The 23,396-nt window shown below is 39.5% G+C and overlaps 1 protein-coding gene across 3 annotated transcripts in view; it reads left to right on the top strand.

Moving 5' to 3' along the window:
• Window positions 1–23,396, top strand: part of B3galnt2 (beta-1,3-N-acetylgalactosaminyltransferase 2) — a 33,001-nt gene that overhangs the window by 5,556 nt on the left and 4,049 nt on the right. For 2 of the 3 annotated variants that reach the window (XR_012910406.1, XM_075970189.1), the window contains exons 2-8: window positions 4,106–4,253; window positions 9,651–9,751; window positions 13,170–13,366; window positions 18,123–18,218; window positions 19,627–19,737; window positions 22,218–22,296; window positions 22,823–23,006. Coding sequence is in view for 2 of the 3 variants with exons in the window: in XM_075970189.1 (XP_075826304.1) it covers window positions 4,106–4,253; window positions 9,651–9,751; window positions 13,170–13,366; window positions 18,123–18,218; window positions 19,627–19,737; window positions 22,218–22,296; window positions 22,823–23,006 (916 nt within the window). In the remaining variant the exon portion in view is untranslated. The remainder of the gene's footprint in view (window positions 1–4,105; window positions 4,254–9,650; window positions 9,752–13,169; window positions 13,367–18,122; window positions 18,219–19,626; window positions 19,738–22,217; window positions 22,297–22,822; window positions 23,007–23,396) is intronic. The other variant, XM_075970190.1, reaches the window with a different exon arrangement.

Below are 23,396 nucleotides of genomic sequence, written 5' to 3'. Positions count from 1 at the left end.
ATCTGAATTAGATCTCAGCCAGGCACAATGGTGCACAGTTGTAACCCCAGTACTGAGGAAGGAGAGAGAAGAGGATCCTGGAGCTTACAGGCCAGCCAGCATGGATGGATCAGTGCATAACTATTAGAAGTGAGAGAGCTTGCCTGAGAAAACAAGGTGGACAGCACCTGAAGAATGGAATGTCAACGAAGGTCCTGTTTTCCTAAAGTGCTGAATATATATTCCAAGTGTGTCCTGCTTTTGTTTTGCTTTGCTGTTGTTGTTGTTTTGAGACAGGTTCTCTTTCTGACTGTTCAGTAACTCACTATGTAGACCAGGGTGGCCTCAAACTCATAGAGATCCACCTGCCTCTGCCTCCGAGTGCTGAGATTAAAGTCGTGCGCCAAGTCTGACTGCAGTACGCCCTGTAAAAGACTTCCAGGTTGCAGTCCTAGCAGTAGTGAGGCAGACTTGTCTTGAGATCACTGTCAGCATTCTCTTGAAGTACCTATCACTTGGTTTTTACTGTGTCAGAAGACATTTGTCACTTCCAATGTAAAAAAAATCTCGTGTATAATTATGGAATTCAAGCTTGATTTCTAGTGAAGTTGGACTCCTCCCCCAGCCCTCCCCTTCCCGGGGTTGCCTTTCTTCCATGACTTGTCTTTATGTCTTAGCCATCTGCCCCTTCGTGTTTCTGGATACTGGAATCGGTGCTGTTTCCATGCTTGTGCCCGTAACTGTGATGAGGACATAAGGGGAAACTAAGAGGGAGCTGTGAGCTTGAGTGGCCGGCTACCTGACCTAGGTGCTCAAAGCACCCACCTGACAAGTTTAGCCTTTTCTATGAGAAGTCTGTTGGGTGGGTTTACGTTGGCATGTGTCGTGAAAGAACTTGGTTTTCTTTTTCTTAATCTGATTTATCTGGTAGTAGACGTTCTCTAGAAGGCCGAGAAACACTCTCGGGTCTTTGCAAGAAAAAGAGATGCCTTCAGAGTAGAGCAGTTGAAGCAGAAGTGGCTTAGATGGGGATTGGGAGCAGACGTCGAGCTAAGATCAATACTAGTTTACAGCTGATCTGCAGGACTGCCACATACTAATGGTTGTCTTTGTATGTATTTAGTTTTTTAAAAACATAACCAGAAAAAAAACATAACCAGAAACCTTTTCTGGTCATCTAGGTGATCACAGAGGACCTAATCTTGGTAAAGACTTACAGTCTAAGCAGAAGCTAGATTGAGTGCCCATAAAGGGATAGGTTTGAGAAAAGTTCATGAAAAGTTTGAGGCCGACGTTAAATTATGTGCTATGTACTTTATTTCTAAATGATCTCCTTTGACTAGACACTAGAAATAAGGTACTATTTGACACTCAGGGATATTTGAATTATTCTGAAATTTTGTTTTTGTGTAGAAATCTTATTTTTCTGATGTCAGATTAATGAAACACAGGTTAAATATAACTTTTGCCCTTTTTCAGATTTTTAATCTTTTAGAAAGACATTTTAAAAACAGAGGCAGTAAAGCATTTAAAAATTCTAGCTAGCTCTGATGTTACACGCATGTAATCCTGGCATTTGAGAGGAGGTGGTAGGTGAGTCAGGAGTCGGTCAATTTCTGAACAACAAACAAAAAGAAAAGACTTTTTCTGTCAGTTTGTCTCTTGACTAGGAAACGGAGGCACATGGGAGGCAAGTTGCTTAACTGAGGTAGTGCCTCATTTTAGCTGTAGGATCACTGTCAGGACTGGGTGGTTAGCACATCACCTCCATTCTGTCACTGTAGTACACTTACTATCAATAGCATTGGCAATTTTGTACAAGCATTTCAGTTATATTCTGAATTTGACTCATTTACAGTTACTCTAGAACTAGGCATAGCTTTTGATATATTATTAAGTATCTGAGAAAAAAGTGTTTCTGATCTGTGAATTTTTAAAAATTTCATATTTAGAGACAATAAAATTCTCTGTATTGTCTTCTCATTTGCTCAGTAAATGCTACATGTCTGGTGGTGAGCATTAAATCATACTCTAGGGCTGGGGATGTAGGTCAGTAATGGGATGCTGGTATAGCATGCCCTTGGTATCCAGCACATCAGAAGAAGAAAAGAAAACGTTTATATAGTACTTACTATAGTGATATCAGTATTGAAGGACTGCAGATAAGCTTAATTCATAAGCATGCAGGTTTATGTTGAAGATAAATTCTATATTTATAGAACTTATTTTGGTACAAGATTGATAATAGAGAAATAGAAATCTCTCTTTTTGGGGGGCTGGTTTGAATCAGGCTTTCTTTGTGTGGCCCTGGCTGTCCTGGAAATAGCTCTGTATACCAGGCTGGCCTCCAGGTCACAGAAATCTGCCTGCCTCTGCCTTCCTAGTGCTGGGATCAAAGGTGTACACTACTACCACCTGGCCAAATATCTCTGTAGAATTGAAAAATGCCTTTTTACAAATATATGTTCTATAATCTATTTTGTAGAAAATAGGGTTAGCTGTATGAAAAATTCTTAACAGTATTAAAATTGTTATAGTGTAGTATCTTTCAAATTATTGTCATAAAAGAATCTGCCCCCTAATTATTTTAATTAGTCTTTTTGAAAAAAGGCATCAACATGTTTCTGTTGCAGTTTAGACTGACTACCTAGCACCTACAGCATATAAAAACATTACAATTAGTATAGTGAAGATCCCTGACCCTCAGTAATTTATTCCTAAAAACATTTGAACCAGTTCCCATCACTGGAGACAGGTGAAATGAAATTCTTTTTAGAGCTCTATATAAGCTTGTAGCTCTAAAGCTTAAAAACTAGCAATAAAAAGAAAGACATAGCCTCTCTTCTGTTGTATTTCTAAGGATGAATTTTTCAATTAAAATAGAATCTTGCCCGTTAGATCTTACAGCAGTAAAAAGTGAGCTGTGTACATAATTTGTTAAAGGACTTTTTTTTTTTCTAAAAATGTTGCTTTTTCTGCTTCAATCTTTAGAACATTTGGTTTGTGCTAAAAGTTTTAGCTGACTTGAGAGTGTGTGTGTGTAGGTGTAGTGATAATGTCTAACATGGAGGTCCTTGACTTAATCTCCAAACTTAATAATTATTACTTAAATATTACTGGCCCTAAACTAGGACCTTTACATACATTGTCTCACTTAATTTATATATATATTTTTTGAGAAACACTGTAGTCATTTTATGTTTAAGAAAAACCGACAGTCAAGAAGTTATATAGCTTACACTCAGCCAGGTATGGCTGTTTATGCCTGTTATACCCGTACCAGGGCAACAAAAGTAATGGAATTGGACATTTAGAGCCAGTTTTTACCTATGTAGGAGTTGATGCCAGTCTGGATTACATGTTAGAACCCTGTCTCAAAACACAACAACAATGTCTTAGGGTTTTTATTGCTGTGAAGAGACACCATGACCAGGGTAACTCTTATAAAGGAAAACATTTAATTGGGGTGGCTTACAGTTCAAAGGTTCAGTCCATTATCATCATGACGGGACATGGTGATGGAGAAGTAGCTGAGAGTCCTGCATCTTGCAGGCAACAGGAAGTGGTCTGAGAATTTGGCAGTGTCTTGAGCATATATGAGACCTCAATGCCCACCTCCACAGTAACATACTTCCTCCAAGAAGGCCACACCTACTCCAGCCAAGACACATGTAATTGTGCCGGTCCCTTTGGTTGCCATTTTCATTCAAACCACCACAAACAACAACAAAAATTCCCATAGTAAATATGTGAAGGACCCAGGATTCTAACTGACCTAATTGACTTTCTTACTGCCTGCTATATGTTGTTTATGCCATATTGCTTTTCACAGCTGATTCTTATAACAAATTTCTTTGTTTTGACAATCTTTCTTATGCTAGCATAGATGTATAGATACGTACATATGAGATACCAAAGCCTATATGCCAGTATGTTGTACATATTTCTGGATGCTGAGTTTTGGGTTTTTTAAATTTAAAATAAAATTTTAAATTTTATTTCTATTTATCTGTATGTTTTATAAGCAAAAGCATGTTTTATGTGTAATAAACTTTTTATGATATATGCTAGTTTACTGTAGTTGAGATGTTGTGACTGACTCGCAATATGTATTGCTTATTTATAGGTCAATCAGCCTTATTTCCTCAGTGGAAATTTAGTCACTATGATGTGGTAGTTGGTGTGTTATCAGCTCGAAATAACCATGAACTTCGAAATGTGATAAGAAACACCTGGCTGAAGCATTTGCTGCAGCACCCTACTTTAAGTCAACGGTAGGTTTTCTGAATTACTCTTTGTCTGTTTCAAGAACTGAAAACAAACAAACGAACAAAAAACCCTTAGTTTTAAAAGTCAAATATTGGGACTGGAGAGATGAGTTGGTGGTTAAGAGCATTGGCTGTCTTCCTGAGAAGCTAGGTTCAATTCCCAGCAGCTACATGGTGACTCACACCTATCTGTAACTCTAGTTCCAGAGGATCTGATTTCCTTTCTGGTCTGTGTGGGCTCTGCACACATGTGGTTCTCAGACATACATATAGAGAAAACACTCATACATGTTGAGTGTTGTTTTACTCTTTTGGCTTTTGGGGGGGCCCAACCACCCAGTTCCCAAATAAATCACACAAGGAGGCTTATTTTTAGTTAGGAATGCCCAGCCTTAGCTTGGCTTGTTTCTTGCCAGCTTTTCTTAACTTAAATTATCCCCACTACCTTTTGCATCTGGGCTGTTTCCTTTTTTACTTCTGTATTATCTTACTTACTCTCTTAGTCTGTGACTGTCTGGGTGGCCGGCCGGCCGGCCTCTATCATCCTTGTTCTCTTGCTAATGCTGCTCCTTGTCCTCATTTCTCCTTCTGTTTACTCTCTGCCCCTGCCTCGCTATTGGCATTCAGCTCTTTATTAGACCATCAGATCCACCTTGAGAGCTTGACTTCCAGTAGGCTTTGCTGTCATGCCCAGTAAGAACGTGCCACCAACTGCTCAGACCAAAATCATGGTGTTATGTTGTTTCCCTTGCCTTCACTTCCCATGCCAACCAAGCTCATATGTCAGACTTCTCACACCCTTTACCCCTGCCTTCCTTATCTGAATTCTACCTTTTCCTGTCACTTGGATTGTTGCAGAAGTCCCCTGTATGGATTGCTTGCTTTGTCTTGGTTCTATTCCACATTATATTTTCCATATAGCTACCAGACCAGAATGATCCTCTTAAGATTAGTCCAATTTGTTAATTCTCTATTCATAACCTCCATTGATACTTGTGTGTGTGTGCTTGCGCGCGCGTGCGCATGTGCGTGCTCCTGCCTGTTTCTGTTGTCTTTTCTTTCTCAGAATAAAATCCTATCAGGCATAGATAGGAGGTTAAGGCCATCCTCAGCTGTATACTGAGTTTGATGCTAGTCTTGGCTAATGGCACTTGTCTCTAAATAAATAAATATAGTAAAATAAAAATCCCAAATTATGGTAGTCATTGACCTTGTCTACATCACCTTCTCCTATGTAAGTCAATTTACTGTGTTTTCCTCATGCCCCAGGATTTTTTTAATGCATACAAAATAATGTTGATTTGTATTATTATAACATTTTCATAAGTTTGTCATTGTATTTTGCTCATACTTACCCTCACCCTCTCATCCTTCCTGTGATTCCATCCTTTTGCTTTCATGTCACACACACACACACCCCTAGATTCTGCATGTGAGAAAAGCGTATGGTGTCGTCTTTCCCATTCCCCATACCCCTGCTCCCAATGTTGACTATTCAGGCTTCCTCTTCAGAGGCCTTGCCCTCGCTTGGACCACCTTTTCACTGAATGTCTTCATGGTAGCCTTCCTTCAGGGCTCTGGTAGATGTTTCCTTAGCACACAGTCTCATATTAAATAGCACTCTGCTTCTTTTCTCCCATCTTCCCTTGCTCGACCTTATTATTACACACATTACCAACTAGCGTGTGTAATACATTTATAAGTTATTCATCATTCCCCACTAGGAAGTAGGCTGTTTGTTTTTTGTTTTCTTTTTTTTTTTTTTTTTTTTTTTTTTTTGGTTTTTCGAGACAGGGTTTCTCTGTGGCTTTGGAGCCTGTCCTGGAACTAGCTCTGTAGACCAGGCTGGTCTCGAACTCACAGAGATCCGCCTGCCTCTGCCTCCCGAGTGCTGGGATTAAAGGCGTGCGCCACCATCGCCCGGCTGTTTTTTGTTTTCTGTACTGATAGAATTCCAGTATCTACAACCTGTCCTCTCCATGAGTGAGGTACTCAACAATGAAGACCTCAGAACTAAAAATAATCAGTATAATTTATAGCAGTAATTCATTTGCCTTTGTAGCAGTTATTTAAATGTAGTAAGCTTGTGTTTGTTTTTCTGAAGATAATGGATTGTCTACATAAGAACAGATTGAAGCCCAAAAATAACTTTCTAGGGCGTAATAGTTATATGGATTTAGTAAGGTTATTTAAGATAGCTAAAAAAAAAAAGGTGAGTATATGTAATTTAGTTACCATATTCACTCATGTCTGTATGTACCTTTATTACAAATGCTAATTGTTTACCTAGGTGTTCCGCCCAGCTGCCCAGTAGAAAGAGATGGTGCATTCTGTGGTTATGGCATTCTTTGATAGCTGTGTTTTTCTAAAGGAGTCACACTCAGCTTTATTTATGAGGACTGTGCTTGGTTCTAAGCCTCTGTGATAGGCTGTAATTTGTCACTTTAATGCATTTATTGTTCTAAGCAGGCCATGCACAATGTGTGTTAAAACACAAAGGTGCAGTAGAGCTGGAGTCTAGGGGCCTTGGACATAGAACTGGGTTTAGTTGTGCAGTGTAGATGCAATGGAGAGACCTGTAAAACAGCCTGGGATGGGACTAGAGAGTTGGCTCAGCAGTTAGGAATGCTGTTCTTCCAGAGGAACTAACTCTTGTAGACCAGGTTGGCCTCAGACTCACGAACTCACAGAGATCCACCTGCCTCTGCCTCCCGAGTGCTGGGATTAAAGATGTGCACCACCACTACCTGGCCAAAAAAAATCTTTTTAAAATAGCCTGGGGTGCTTGAGAAACATCAGTCATATGTAACCTGGGGGCTGTTGAAAATGTTAGAGCAGGGGGCACCTAGGAAAGAAGGAGAGAGGGGGAAGACTGTAAGGGAGGGGGAAGGAGGAAAGGCCTGTGGCTGTAAGAGGTCAGCAGGACCTGTTCAGACCAGGACTGCTGAGCAGTGTGACTCCTGAGCAGTGATGTCATCAGAGGATGTGGGAGGCCGACTGTCTGATGTGGAGAGCTGTGAAGTCCCTAGTCAAGGTGCTGAGTACTGGACAGGAAGCTCAGCAGAGCATGTGTTTGAGCTCAGGTGCCTACAGGCTGGAGTGTTCTCTGGAAATGGTTATTGAGTGGCTCCTAAAAGAGGCTGTTCATATGTATATTTCATAATTTTATTGATAGAAAGATGTAGCACGTAGTTGATAGGTAATAACATTCATGCAGTACTCTATAAAGTTAGTCAATTCTATTTGGCCAGCTAGTTCTCATAGAATGCTTCTGTTTTGCCAGGATATTAGATCCGTAACAAACTTATTCTGGAATTAGCAAAGGCATATTGCTCTGAGGTAAATATTTCACGTTAAAGAATAAGACTTAAGGCTGGAGATATGGCTCAGCAAGTACCTACCTGTATGCTCTTCCAGAGAACCTAGGTTGAGTTACCAGCACCAGCATGGCAGCTCACAACTGTCTGTAACTCCAGTCCCAAGGGACCCACTACCCTCTTCTGATCTCCATGAGAATGCACGCATGTGGCACGTGAGTGTACATACAGGCAAAACATCCCTACACATAAGAAGTAAAATGATCAAAAAAAAAGTTTGAAAGTAAGACTAAAGTGTTTACTAAGATATCTCAGTACTTTATTCTCAATCAATGAAGTCAGTGACTTTGAATCAGGTAATAGTTTTTGGACATTCAAAAAGTACTATTCACACAGTAGCGACTGAACTATTATACTTAGTTTTAATCTGCGTTACTAACATGAGGTGGGAGAGTCATCTGTCTATGTGCTAATTTCATTGGTTAATAAAGAAACTGCCTTGGCCCTTTAATAGGACAGAAAATTAGGTAGACGGAGTAGACAGAATGCTGGGAGAAAGAAGCCGAGTCAGTCAGTCGCCATGATTATCCCACCCGACACAGATGCAGGTTAAGATCTTTCCTGGTAAGCCACACCTCGTGGGGCTACACAGATTATTAAAAATGGGTTAATCGAGATGTGAGAGTTAGCCAATAAGAGGCTGGAACTAATGGGCCAGGCAGTGTTCAAAAGAATACAGTCTCCGTGTAATTATTTCGGGTAAAGGTAGCTGTGCAGAGCTGGGCTGGAATGCAGCTCCCTACAACACTAACATTTTCTTATACTTTCAGGATAGACAAACAGTGATACAAAAAGTCTAGTCCTTATTTATATTATTATTTATTTCTGTGGTTTAAATACTTTCTCCAAGAATAATTTCAAACAGCTACTGTGACATAGCTGGGTGTAGAACTATGAAAAGGTATCTACCGTAAATACTCTATCAAACAGATAAAGATATATACTGTATACCGTAAATAGTCTATCAAACAGATAAAGATATATACCATATACCATAAATAGTCTTTCAAACAGATAAAGATATATACCGTATACCGTAAATAGTCTATCAAACAGATAAAGATATATACCATATACCGTAAATACTCTATCAAACAGATAAAAGATATGTACCATATACCATAAATACTCTATCAAACAGATAAAAGATATATACCGTATACCATAAGTACTCTATCAAACAGATAAAAGATATATACCGTATACCATAAATATTCTATCAAACAGATAAAAGATATATACCGTATACCATAAATATTCTATCAAACAGATAAAGTTATATACCGTATACCATAAATATTCTATAAAACAGATAAAGTTATATACAGTATACCATAAATATTCTATCAAACAGATAAAGATATATACCATATACCATAAATATTCTGTCAAACAGATAAAGATATATAAAGATATATACCATAGATATTCTATCAAACAGATAAAAGATATATACCATATACCATAAATATTCTATCAAACAGATAAAAGGATGGGGAGCTTGAGTATTCCCTTGTTTTAAATATATGTTTCTATAGTTTAATAAAGACTCTACTTAACCATTTACAAAATTCCTGAAAATTTGACAACTAGCTCTCATAAGCCAGCACTTCAGAACTCTGCTTCCTGTGGGTATTCTAGATGCCAAAGAACTTGAGGATTGATTGCTCCAAGGATGAGTCTACACTAGATATGCTAGCTCAAGAATCATTCTTGTGCCAGTTACAGTCTTAGGAATAAACTAGTGTTTTCAGAGGACAGGGAGTAAGAAGAATGAGCAGACCAAGAAGAGATGAAGGACAAAACCTTGGGTAACAAGTCACAGGTTACCAGTGACACAAGGTGGGAGCAGCAGGGACCTCCTCTTAGAAGTACTAGTCCAGCAAGAGAAAAGGAAACTTCCAAATGCAGTTTCTGAGAAGCTGATAGTAAAGTTAGAGAATAGTCTCAAAGGTCTGAAATGAGCACGAGGAAATGGCTCTGTGTGAAATGAATCTATAACTGACATTAATTCCCCATCTCTCAGTGTGCTTGTGAAGTTCATAATAGGTGCTCGTGGCTGTGAAGTGCCTGTGGAAGACAGGGAGGATCCTTACTCCTGCCGGCTGCTCAACATCACCAACCCAGGTGCGTTGTCCTTCAGGCTGCTATCTATGTTTGCTGTCAAGTAAAGGTGCTAAAGTTTGTGGAAGAGAGTCTATTTTTAACCAACTAAATATTTGTCATCAAAATTTGTATTCCAGCCTTTTTGACAGATGGACTAGTCACTCAGGGAGTCTCTGGGATTTCTTTACTGACAAAGAATTTCAGGGCTGACCGGTATATTCTTCAGTATGACTTAGTGCATCTAGAGAATTAGATTACTCATAGGTGGCTGAATATTGAACTTTTGGAAAATGTTGACTTTACCAATTAATTGATAAAAACTATGATATAAATATTGTGAGTTGATTTTGATTTTGAATTATTGCTAAAATCAAGTGTAACTAGATGTTTCTCTCCCACCCACCAGTTTAACCACTCAGAAGCTTAATATTAATTATAAATGTTTGGCCAATAGCTCAGGCTTATTACTAGCTGGCTCTAACATTTAAATTAACCCATTTCTATAAATGTGTTGTCATGTGACCCGTGGCTCACCGGTGCTGTGACATGTTGCTTCTTGGGTAGATGCTGGTGTCTCCCAGACTCTGCCCTTTTTCACCTGTATCTCTGCTTGGATTTCTCGCCTGTCTCTGTCTTGCCTTGCCATAGGCCAATGCACCTTTATGAACAACACATGTTCATAGTGTGTAAAAGATATTCCACAGCAACCAGGTGATGTGGCACATGCCTAGAATCCCACCATTGGGGAACCAGAAGTGGGAAGATCACTTCTGCTAGGAATCAGCCTGGGTGATATATCAAGAACACGCAAAGAAAAAAAAATTAAGAGGTTAAAAGTCACGGGCTATTGACTAAGCTTCTGCAAAAGAAACAAGAAAAATGTTTGAATTACTAAAAGTTATTTTATATTCCTTAGAATTAAGTTTGTGATAATCTGGATAAGGCTACAGAAAGCTGATGCTTAAGGGGGGGGGTGGGTTCCATGTTGTCAGGGAGGCTGTTAGTACATTATTAGCATTCCCATGGTGTTCAGCTGTAGTTCTAAAGGAGGCTTCCAAATCTGTCGGGTGTGCTGGTCTGTTTTAAAGTTTATCAGTCTTCACAGCTACATGTATCTCACTTTTTGAGGTGTGATCATACGCAGGGCTGAAAATCTGTGGCTCTAAAGCCAGCTCTGCCATGTTAGCTCTGTGGCCTCCTGAGTCTGCATTTCATCTCTGTAAGCAAGTAATAAAGTGTGTAATTGTGCATGCCTTTAATCGCAGCCTTTGGGAGGCAGGAATATTGCCATAAGTTTGAGATCAACGTGCCTACAAAATGAGCTCCAGGTCATCCTGATCTATAGAGTGCTATTTAAAAAAGAAGAAGAAAAGAAAGAAAAGTAGTCTCATGGAGACTAGTACGGGGTGAAGTAAATGATAGAACATTTAGTGTAGGTTCTGGAACTCCATAGATAATTTTATACTAAAGAGCCTGCCTTTTTCATAGATTGGATTTCAGCCCACTTTTTCAATAAATTGAGCATATATTCTAGTCTTTATCATGAGGTTTGTAGAGAAAATTGTACATATATGTTTGTTCTTCTGAGGAGGGGTTCCGTTAGCTTTTAGTAGAGAGCATAGGATCGTAACCTCAATAGATGTGTTGTTACTAATGTAGCAGCTTACAGAAATCAAAACAGGACAGCCACATACAGAAACATTACACAGGGCGTGTCTGCCTGGCAGTATGCAGCCCTGATCCCATCCCCAGCACTTGGTACCTGGAACTTACCATCTTAGTTGCTTATTGATAGTGGAGGTGTAAATGCTCCATTAATAGGACACTTTCATCATTTAATACATAGTTTTTAAAACTGCACTGTTTAATGTAGGCATATCTTATTACCCCCTGAGCATTTGGGTTATTTCAGTATCTAAAGGTCATGAACATTAATCCTGCTGCAGTATGTCTAGAAGGTTTGATTAATGGCTGCTGTCAAAGCAACAAGATTTCCTGCTCCAGGTAGCTTGAACTTAAGGTACATTTGTTTAAGGTAAAGAAAGTGTAAGAATGACTTGACCTCCTGTTTTTAATAGACATGCTTCTTTCTACTTTGGATGCCTTTTGTCTCCTGAATATACTAAAGAGAAAAACTTGCTGTCATCCAGTCTGGATGCTGACAGTGCTCTCTAGCTCCTGGCAAAAAAATTCTGTTCCTTTTTGCCCTCTCCATCTCATGTCTATTAACAAGAAGGAGGCAGCATTTCCTGTTAATCTCCTCCATTTTATTGAAGATCTTTTTAAGATACCTTCTAGGGATTAAAGTGAGGGACCTAAATATGTACAAGATAGGGCTATATTCTAGTCTCTGTAAATCAGGGCTGTCTTTCTAAGAATATCAGTGAACTTCGTAAATTCTGTCAAAGCAAAATTTCGTGTTAATTGTGTTATTTTGAGGAGTGGGATCCAGTGGTTTTCAGTGAGCTCTGCAGTGTCAAGAATCAACCCCAGGGCCTTGTGTGTACCGGGCAGGTCAGCTTCACCACTGAATTGGACTCACAGCCCTGACAGCAATGTAGAGACTGGCTATAGTCTGTACATGTGCTATATAAGTACACGTGTGTACACACATCGATTTTACCTGGTTGGGTCATCAGCAGGGTTTAAAAACTACAGAGAACTTTGTCTTTAAAGTAGGTTTTATATTTCTCAAACAATTTTTGACAAATAAGCCGTATTATCTAATCTATCCTGATTCTTTTATTGTAATTAGAAAAGTTACTTGAAAACGAATTATTGGCTGGAGATATTGGCTCTCTGGTATAGTACTTGCTTAACATGAGTGAACCCCAGGTTCAGTTCCCAGCTCTGGAGAAAAAGGCAGTTCAGGGAACTGATATAAAAAGAGCTCTGACTTGTGAGTCATGAAACATGGGTCTGATTCCCAATTACATCACTTTTGTGATTTGGGGACACTTACTCAGTGTCCCTTATGGCTATAGAGTCTTACCTGGTAAGTGACATAACGCTCTTCCCAAAAGGAAAGTGGCGTGTGTAGATGTGATGGGCAGTGTAGAGTAGGTGTTCAGAGTCCACTTGATTTACTTATCTGCCATAAATATTTTATAAAAGTTTCTCAGTGTTGTTCAAAGGGATTTCATTTACTCCTATATATACCGCAGTGGTTTCCATACATACCATAAACTTTCAAATTGCTTAATAGGAAATAGCATTTTTAAAACTTGCAGGGAAAGATCAAATTTTCTAATCATTTCTACTATACTAAGTACTTTAATAATGTATAATAGTGTTTATCCAGGCCTTCCGTATAGATACCTTGCAGTTGACTTACATTAAGTATTTGCCTATGGGATGCTGTATGTGTTTGCACACATGTGTGTGCAGAAGTCTGGATTTTATCTGATGACATAATACCCTATTCTTGTTGCTTATTTAGTTTTGAATCAAGAAATCGAGGCCTTCAACTTCCCTGAAGATACTTCCTTATCCAGACTCTCTGAAGACCAAGTTGTCAGCGTGAGCTTCCGAGTTCTCTACCCAATCGTGATTACCAGTCTTGGAGTGTTCTATGATGCCAATGACGTTGGTTTTCAGAGGAACATCACAGTCAAGTTGTATCAGGCAGAGCAGGAGGTGTGTATTGGCATGTCCAGGATTTTTCCAATTTTTCTTCTTTAGAAACTTTTCCTTGTTGTCCTAAGTAGATTTAAAGACTGAACCTTCTCCATGGTTGGGTGACTTCCATTTTTCTTCCTGTATTGGTTGAAGTTAAATATGTTGCATTGTAATGCTGGCTTGGGGAGAGATTACCATAGATAGATGAATTATATGTGCAAAAGGAAAAGTTGGACTAGATTAGGAATGCCAAACCTAAATTCCCCATAGCTTCATTAACAAAGGTGTCAGAAACATGAGCTGAAGAGAAGACAGTCTTTTCAAAAATGATGATAATTGTATGGCCACCTGCAAAAGAATAAAATTAGATCCATATCTTTTACCTTGCACAAAAAATCAGTTCAAACTGGATCAGAAACGTTAACCACATGGAGTCTAATTATATATGAAAGCTTGGCCGATAGCGTAGGCTTGTTTCTAACTACCTCTTATAACTTAAAGTAACCCATGTCTTTTAATCTGCATTCTTTTTTCTTTTTCTTTCTTTTTTTTTTTTTTTTTTGATTTCTCGAGACAGGGTTTCTCCGTAGCTTTTGGTTCCTGTCCTGGAACTAGCTCTTGTAGACCAGGCTGGCCTTGAACTCACAGAGATCCGCCTGCCTCTGCCTCCCGAGTGCTGGGATTAAAGGCGTGCGCCACCACCGCCCGGCAATCTGCATTCTTTTATGTGACTTGGCTTCCTTTACTTTGTAATGCTCGTGTTGCTTGCTCTACATCCCTGGTGTCTCCTCCCTTTTGCCCAGAGTTCTCTCTGCCCCCAAAATCCTGCCTATTGGCTTTTTAGCTTTTTATTAAACCAGTCACAGTGACTCATCTTCACACAGTGTAAGAGAATATTTCATAACAGTGGGAGAGCTAAATGCTACTGTAGGACTAGGGAGATAAGAGGGTAGATAATAAGCCAAAATGATATATGTATGAAAACACCATATGGAAACCTATTACTTTGTTAACTGATAGTTTTCCTTTCCTTTCTTTTTTTTGATGTCTGTCTGCTTACTCTAAGCCTTGTGGGTTTCTGCCTTGGTAGTATTGTCTTTTCTGTTGACATAGGTTTTTCTTTTATGCTTAGCAACTAGTAACTTCAGATACTCTGAATGATCTATTGTGAGACCTCTCAATACATCGTTCAACGAGAATCCATTTCTCTCTTCATGTTTTGCAGTAGCAAGCAGTTAAGTTGGCTGAAGGATTCTAAACTGTTCTTTCAGTGGACAACAGTTCAAATCCTGCTTGGCTCTTTTTGCTCTTACTTGGGCTGCCTGGGTTCTGCTTCCAATGTGTATTTCATGAATCAGTCTCAGATTGGGCAGGATTTATGGGAAGAAATTAAAGCTCACCCTTCCTCCCCTCTCCTTTTCCCTTTCCTTTCCCTCCCCCACCTCTATATGTATGTGTGAGAACTTTCCTTGCCAGTTTTCCTTGTAAATGTTTTTATCCTGTGTCCTCTGATTTTTTTTAAGTTGGTATAGAATTGTATCTTTAATGAAGAACACTAAGGGAAGATAGAATAGACCCAGTTTCCCTTTTTCCCATGGTTTGATTCTCTTCCACGTTTTACGTGTTTGAATTCCAGTTTCATTCACGTCTTTGTTGTTGTTGCTCACTGGTCTGTTTTTGTTTTTGAGGTGGGACAGCCCAGGTTGCCCTTAAACTTGAAATCCTCTTGTCTTAGCCTCCTAAGTGTTGGATTGCAGGTGGGTATCATCATATCCGGCTAAGATGTTTTTATGTTTTTCCAGGGTTCATCATTGTTATCTATAGATAATAATTGGGCTGCTATTACTAGAAGCTCCTTTTCAATTTTTGTTGACTGTTTGGTTGGTTGAAGTTTTATTGAAGTCAAACAAGGTCAAGCACGGAACTGTAGTGCCAGTGTTCAGGAGTCAGAGGTAGGAGGATTTCCACAAGTTCAAGGCCCATCTAGTCAATAAAGCTATTTCCAGGCCAGCCAGGGCGATATAGCTAGATCCTCTTTCCTCTCTCTCTTCTTTCCTATGCCCACTGAGTCCAGTTAGTGCTGATTATGTGAACATGGGCTTGGGGCCATCCGCTGGGGGACCATGGTGGACAGTGGAGAACCTACCAGTGGTCATTCTTTAAAAGAAAAGTGAGTCTCCCTCACAGCTATCAACTTCCAGTAGTTCCACAGTTAAAGGTGGAACCTCAGAACCTCCTCCCTGTCCTGTGATAGAATCTTATTATTATTATTTATATTTTATGTGTGGGTACTCTGCATATATACCTGCATGCCAGAAGAGGACATCAGATCCTATTATAGATGGTTGTGAGCCAACACATGGTTGCTGGGAACTGAACCCAGGTCTTCTGGAAGAGCAATCAGTGCTTTTATCTGCTGAGCCATCTCTCCAGCTCTAGCCCCACCCCCACTCTTGTGATAGAATCTTTAAATGACGTGATCTTGTGCGGGTCTTGTGTCAGTAACCACTGTTGTGAGTTTTGCGTGCAACAGTCATGTCATGTCTGGAGGACAGCGTTTCACAGCATTCTTCCCCATGCTCTGGCTCTTCTGCAGTGTTCCTGAGTTGTCTTTCTTTCCGTCTGGGAATGCTGGCATCATCCTCAAACTCCAGAACTAGGGAAGCTGAGCTTGAAGATCATAAGTATAAGGGCAACCATGGTCAAATAATTGTCTTAAAAAATAATAAAATGGAACCACATGGTGGTTCATAACCATCTGTAAAGAGGTCTGGCGCCCTCTTCTGGCCTTCAGGCATACAGACAGAATATTGTATACATAATAAATAAATTAATTAATTAAAAAAATAATAATAAAATGGGGCTGGAGAGATGGCTCATTGGTTAAGAGCACTGAGTGCTCTTCCAGAGTACCTGGGTTCAATTTCCAGTACCCACATGGCAGCTCACAACTGCCTATAATACCAGTTCCAGGGAACCCGACACCCCTGGCAAAACACCAATGCACATAGATGGATGGATAGACAGACAGATAAATAGAATTGCTAATGCTGCTAGCAATGTTAATAAAAGATTAAATATCTGTTTTGCAATTTGTCCTATTTTTACTCCACCTAAAGAATGTCTGGTTTGTGGACTGGAGAGATGGCTAAATGATTAAGAGCACTAGCTACTCTTACCAGAAATCCTGAGTTCAATTTCTAGCACCCACATGGTGGCTCACAACCATCTATAACTGTGCTTCTTACACTCCTCAGGTGTGCAAATGTACATGTAGACAAAACACCCATATACATAAATAAATCTTTTTTTTAAAAAAAAATATCTGGTTTGTTAATATGTTGATAGACATAAATTTAAGAGAAAGAAGACACATTATAGTCATGATTTCAGTGGGAATTGCTTTATCCAGTTACTGGATTGTAGCAGTCTTATTACTGTGGTAAAAGTTTAAAAAAAACAAAAAGATTTTATGGAAGGGCTGCAGTGTAGCTCAGTGGTAGAGTACTTACCTAGCATTTGCCTGAAAGACATGGGAAAGCACAAAGAAAAACAGTACACATCCTAAGAGCCGTCCTCTTCTCTTCCCTGTTGTGGTTTGTGTGTTCTCTTCTGAAAGTCCTTTTGAAGGATTCCCGTGTACATTGGTTTTCCATAGAGATCTGTGAACTTTCATTTTGTTCTTGCGTATATATGGGGGGGGGATGTTAAATATATAAATATTATTAAATATATATTATATATATTAAAATATGTTGGTTCAATTTAGTGAAAACACTCATTTTCTTTAATACATTTCATGTCAAGGTAGGTTTTTAAAGACTGTACAAATATATAATCTTTAAATCATAGTTTATCTTAATAATTTCATTCAGGCCTGGTGGCAAACCAAATCCCAGCTGTTTGGGAAGCTGAGGCAGGAGGATCAAAAGTATCTTAGCAACTTAGCAAGACACTGTCTTAAAAGAGGGCTGTGCCCGCTGCAGGTAGCGCAGTGCTTACCTAGATTGCGAAGGGCTGTCAGCTGAATCCCTAGAGCAGTAAAACAGGTAATATAGTAATCTAGTGACCATGGCAACAGCACTAGAAAATCTCGATGGGGCAGTAGAGTGCTTGTTATTCTTGTAGAGGATCTGAATTCAGTTTCCAACACCCACATGATGGCTCACAACTGTCTATCTATAAATTCAGTTTTAGGGAATCTGATGCCCTCTTCTGCATTCTATGTGTACAAGGCATATATGTGGTACATAAACATACATGCATGTAAAACACCACGGCGGCCGGGAGGCAGAGGTAGGCGGATCCCCGAGTTCAAGGCCAGCCTGCTCTGTAAGAGCTAGTTCCAGGACAGGCTCCAAAGCTACAGAGAAACCCTACCTCAAAAAAACTAAAACAAAAAAACAAACAAAAACCATAAAATAAATACATTTAAAAACAAAAAGTAGGGCTGGAGAGATGGCTCAAGTGGTTAAGAGCACTGGCTTCTCTTTCAGAGGACCCAGCACCCACATGGCAGCTCACAATTGTCTGTAACTCCAGTTCCAGAGGGTCTGATAGCCTCATACAGACACACTTGTCAAAACACCAATGTACATAAAATAAAAATAAATCATAAAAAGTAAATACCTGAAAGTTGTTGAAACCACAGTGAGTGTGATTGGTGGCTGTGTGAATTTACTGACAAAGCTACACAGTGTCTGAAGATCTGTTGCATTTACATATATAACAGGAAAATTGTCTGTTTCTCCGTCCTTCCCTATCCATCTTGCAGGAGGCCCTTTTCGTCGCTCGATTTAGTCCTCCAAGCTGTGGCATACAGGTGAACAAGCTATGGTACAAGCCTGTGGAGCAGTTCATCTTACCAGAGGTATGCTAGAGTGAAGACCAGTGTTGCTTTTGTAGGTGTGTGCTTTGTTGTACCACGTCAGCTCTGCAGTGTGGAAGCAGCAGTACCAACAAAGCTTGCACTAAATTTTGCAGTTACACCAAGAGAACTTCTTAGCCATGGTTTTTAAAAGTCCCTGTTGCCATGGTTAACTTAAAGTTGAGAACTGTGTGACTGTCTCAGTGACAAAGGGTAGTATTAAGTCTTAGAAACAGTAGGTATTTTGAAAGTTAAATGTTTTACTTATCTAAGGAATCGTAAAAAAAAGTTCTGTTGTGGGATATTTTGATCATACTCTGACACTCCCGAGACTGCCAATAAAGATCACTACTTAAACCTCACTCTTAAGCTTTTCTCAGTGAGGAGCATAATTTCCTCTTCTGTAAAAGAGGAATTATATCAACCTACAGGCAGTTTCCTGGGAATCTTCCCCGCTTCCAAGCAGAGGACAGGGTTCGTCACCATGGTGGGCAGAGAAGTATCTGCTCTACCTTAGCTCCCTCCTCTCCTCAGCCTGGTGCTACACCTGTGAAATGCTTATGATCCCGAAGGTGTGTTGTTGCTGCCCACTTTTCTACTTCAAGACTTCTCTGCTTTTGTGGTAATTTGAAGTTCTTTCTGCACCCTAATTTTTTGCCAAGTGTTGTTTTTCATTTGGGAGCCTGTGGTGACATGTTGATAGTATTTAAAGATAAGAGCTATTCTGTTTTTATTTCTAATGTTCAATATATAGCCATGGCTTGGTAAATATTAAATAGTCACGTGTTAAAAACCTACCAGATAAACTTGAGCTTTTTACTTTTATTCTAAATTTTATAGTAGAAAGAGTTCAATGCAGTTGGCATTCTCAGACTTTGCTAATGACCTTATAAATTAATAAAAAATGGTATTCAAAAGCAATGTGACAGTTTGTACCAAAATAAATGCATAAACACACTTTACATTTTTCAATAATTTCACCTCTGGGAATTTATTTTAAGTATAGTGGGAAAGAGACATTTATACCAGAACATAATTATGTTATAGTAGCCATTTGGTCAGCAACAACTGTAAGTAAAGTGTTAGCCAACTGGCATGTTACACCACATTAGAAAGAACAGCTCTAAAAGGTGTAGCAACATTAGGAAATTGAGACAGCAGGAACAGCCAGACAGCATCTGCCAACACCATGAACTGTGTTCTATATGTGTCCAGAAGAAATAGCCGAGGACATACATTATCATACTAACAATGAAATATTCAAGTTGTGGCTTAAAAATTAAACTGATGTGTTTCAGGGGGGCGGAGGATGACATTCTTTCTAAAGTTTTACATAAATATTTCCTTAGAACCTAAGTGGCAAGAATAAACAAATTGATCTATTATTCCGCCCCACCCCCACCCCCCAAAGAGCTTTGAAGGTACAATCGTGTGGGAAAGCCAAGATCTCCATGGCCTCTTGTCCAGAAACCTACACAGAGTGACAGTGAATGACGGAGGGGGTGTTCTTAGAGTCATTACAGTAAGCTCTTTTTCATTTCTTTGGGTTGGTTAGAAATATTAACTGTTTTACATGCATTACAAAGTTTGGAATTTACTTTTATCCTAGGCGGTGTCGTACAGGGGTTTTGAATATATACACAGTAGAAAGTGTTGCTGAGCCACTTCACCATAGTGAAGGTGAACAGCTTGAGTTGCATGTTCCTGTAACTCCAATATTAATGAATAATGTAGTTTTGCCTTAAGATTGGTATGTTTTAAAGTTTGGTATTTTATTTCTTGATGGATTTTTAGTGAGCATTTTTAGAACAAAATATTGAGCTGAACACAGTGTCCTGTACCTGGGGTCCCAACTCCTTTTCAAGCTGAAGCTTTAGCCCAGAGATCGGGGCCAGCTTGGGCATCTTTAAAGTGAGGGAGGGAAAGAGTACTTGCATTTGTTTTATTTTGAAGCAGCTCTGGGTGGGGTTTCTGAATCACATTTCTCCTTTAGTCAGATTTTCCTCAGATTTAAAGCAAATCCAAGTTAGGTAAATTTCTCAGACATGGCGTAGTAAAGGTATAGACAGACTTAGTGAGCAAGAGGCCTGCTGTGGTGGTGGTGCAGACAGCTGCACAGCCCCTGTTGGTACTTGTCTGATGACCAGGAAGACACTTGGCATTTCAATATTCAATAATCTCTTGAATATTAGCCCTGCTCACATGAAGTAATTTCTGGATTTGAAATGAGTGTCGTGTGATTTATTACTTTTTCAGAAAGTATTATTTGCACACCCACTGAAAAGAAGACACAGTTATTCCATCACATCCATAGTCAGGGAGAAAATAAGGACTGGCAGGTCCCTCAGAAGGTAAAGGCATGGGATGCCAAGCCTGCCACCCTCGATTCAACTGTACATACACACCCACAAGTAAATAAGTAAATGTAATTTTAAAATGTTTAAAAGAAAATATATTAAATAAATGGACCCACAAAGTTACATGTTACACACCCTCATCCTTGTTGGCCATTTACAGTATTTTATCCATTATTTATTTAAGATAGAGAATTTTATGGAAGGAATCATAACTTTTATTATTTTCAGGACAAATGCCTTAAATATCATGCCACCTTCCATTTGTGAAACCTAAAAATCCCTAGGCTATATCAAAATTCCATAGACTTTGATTTGTTATGCTAAGAAAATAAGTTTCCTTCTTATTTTAAGTTGAAGATTGAGTTTAAATATAAAGACAAATGATCCACTTGGCCTTGCCCAGCTGGGAACAGATGGTGGTTTAAAGCTTTTCTCTACATGGTCCCTGAATTCTCAAATGCACTAAGATCTTAGCAGATTCACGAGAATTTTTATAAAAAAGTAATAATTCTTTAATGTTTTTAAATTGATAAAGTTAGATGAAAACTAAGATGAGCTTTGTACTGTTGTGGTTGTGTGTATAAGAACATTTATTTATCTTTAAGTTGGAATTTTGTACTGTTGTGGTTGTGTGTACAAGAACATTTACTTATCTTTAAGTTGGAATTTTGATCACCGGTCCAGAGACATCTTGATGCTTTAAATCCATGGCATAAGGGGCTGGGGTGGTTTAGTGGTTAAGAGTGCTTGCTGCTTATCTTCATTATTCTTTTGTTGCCGTGATAAGGCAAGACCAAGGCGTCTTATAAAAGGAAGTGTTTAATTTAGGGTTCATGATTCCAAGTGGTCAAAGTCCATGACCACCATGGTGTGGAGCCTGGCAACAGGGCTGGCTTGGTGCTGAAACAGTAGTTGAGAGCTTGCATTTTGATCCATAAGCTTGAGGCAGAGAGCTAACTGGGAATGACTTTGAAATCTCAAAGCCCGCCCTAGTAACACACCTCCTACCTAACCCTTTCCAAACAGTCCCATCAATTGAGCACCAAATATTCAAATATATGAGCCTATGGGTGGGGATGCATTCTTATTCAGTCCACCACACTACTCTTTCAGAAACCCTACGCTGGGTTCCAGTGCCCTCATAGTGCCTCTAGCCTCTTGGTGTGACACTCTCCTCTGACATCCTAAGGCACTCACTTCATGCAGGTTCAGGTGTTGAACATACATACAAAGTATCTATGCACATAAAGTAAGAATAGGGAAATAAAGTAGGTCATGTGATGGTGGTGCACACCTTTGATCTCAGCACTCAGGAAGCAGAGTCTGGCAGATCTCTATGAGTTTGAGGACAGCCATAATTACACAAAGAAATTCTGTCTTGAAAAAACAGGGAGGGAGGGAGAGAGAGAAAGGGAGGGCGAGGGAGAGGTAGGGAGAGAGAAAAGGCGGGAGAGAGGGAGAGGTAGGGAGAGAGAGAGAGAGAAAGGGGAGGGAGGGAGGGAGGGAGAGAAGGAGAGAGAGAGAAATAAGTAAAGTAAATAAAAATCCACGGCATCAGTATCTGCTGTAGGTCAGGCATCCTGGCCATTCAGCTCTGTGTTGTAATACATTAATACCGGAGCACTTCTGTTCTCATTCCTTTCAGGCTGGGGAAGGGACACTGCCTCATGAATTCATGGAAGGCGTGGAGGGAGTTGCAGGTGGCTTTATCTACACTATTCAGGGTAAGTTGGCTAGTGCAAAAGCAAACTCAATGTAGCTAACTTTATTTATAATACATGTTGAAAGGTCATCTTTTAAAGTTCAAAGTTCCTTATCAAGCTGGGTACAAAGTTTTATGCCTGAAATGCTGATGCTTAAGAGACTGCAGAAAAATTATGACTTCAAAAGCCATCCTGGGCTATGTAGCAACACCCCGTCTCCAAAGCAAAGCCCAGAAGCTTACTTTTTAAGGTATTGTATTCTGTTATGCAAGTAAAGCATAGTTGGACTCTTATTGGTTCTACTTGTATTGTTTCCCAGCATAGCAAACAGTGCTGCAGAGAACATTGTGGTGCCCATGTAGGATGTAGTATCTCTGATGTCCTATCACAAGTAGGCCTAAGAGAGCTATAACTCTGCCCCACCTGAAGAGCCAAATGAGCATGTGTTCCACTGCATCCTTGGGGAAGGAATCTGGTAACGTTTTCAAGTTCTAGGTCCTTAGCATGCAGTAGTGTCTTCCTTCAGCAGTCAGCCTTTCCTTTCCAGAAGGAGATGCATTGTTACGAAGCCTTCACTCACGGCCCCAGAGACTCTCAAACCACATACAGGATCTACGAGTGGAAGATGCCTTACTGCAGGAGGAGAGCAGCATCTATGACGACATTGTCTTCGTGGATGTTGTGGATACTTACCGGAATGTTCCTGCAAAATTACTGAACTTCTACAGATGGTAGGTTGTGTGGATGTTGGGTAGCTAAAATTTGCTTTATTGTTATTTTTGTTTTTTGTTTTTTTTAATTTTTTATGATTTATCTTTTATTTTATGTGCATTCGTGTGAAGGTGTCAGATCCCCTGGAACTGGATTTTCAGACAGTTGTGAGCTGCCATGTGGGTGCTGGGAATTGAACCCAGGTCCTCTGGAAGAGCAGTCAGTGCTCTTAACCGCTGAGCCATCTCTCCAGCCCCCTTTGTTGTTATTTTGATACAGAAACATCAAACCACCGAGATTTTAAAATCATCTGGGGTGTGATCTGTTATATCACAATCCTTTAAAATCAATTTCTTTTTAATCTTAAGGTTTTTTTAAAAAATTACTCATGTGTATGTGTCTCTGTGTCT

This window comes from Microtus pennsylvanicus, chromosome 4 (assembly GCF_037038515.1).
Source record: "Microtus pennsylvanicus isolate mMicPen1 chromosome 4, mMicPen1.hap1, whole genome shotgun sequence".
Taxonomy (NCBI): Eukaryota; Metazoa; Chordata; class Mammalia; order Rodentia; family Cricetidae; genus Microtus; species Microtus pennsylvanicus.
Note: the sequence above shows the minus strand (reverse complement) of the source record. Positions and strands in the feature narration are given on the sequence as shown.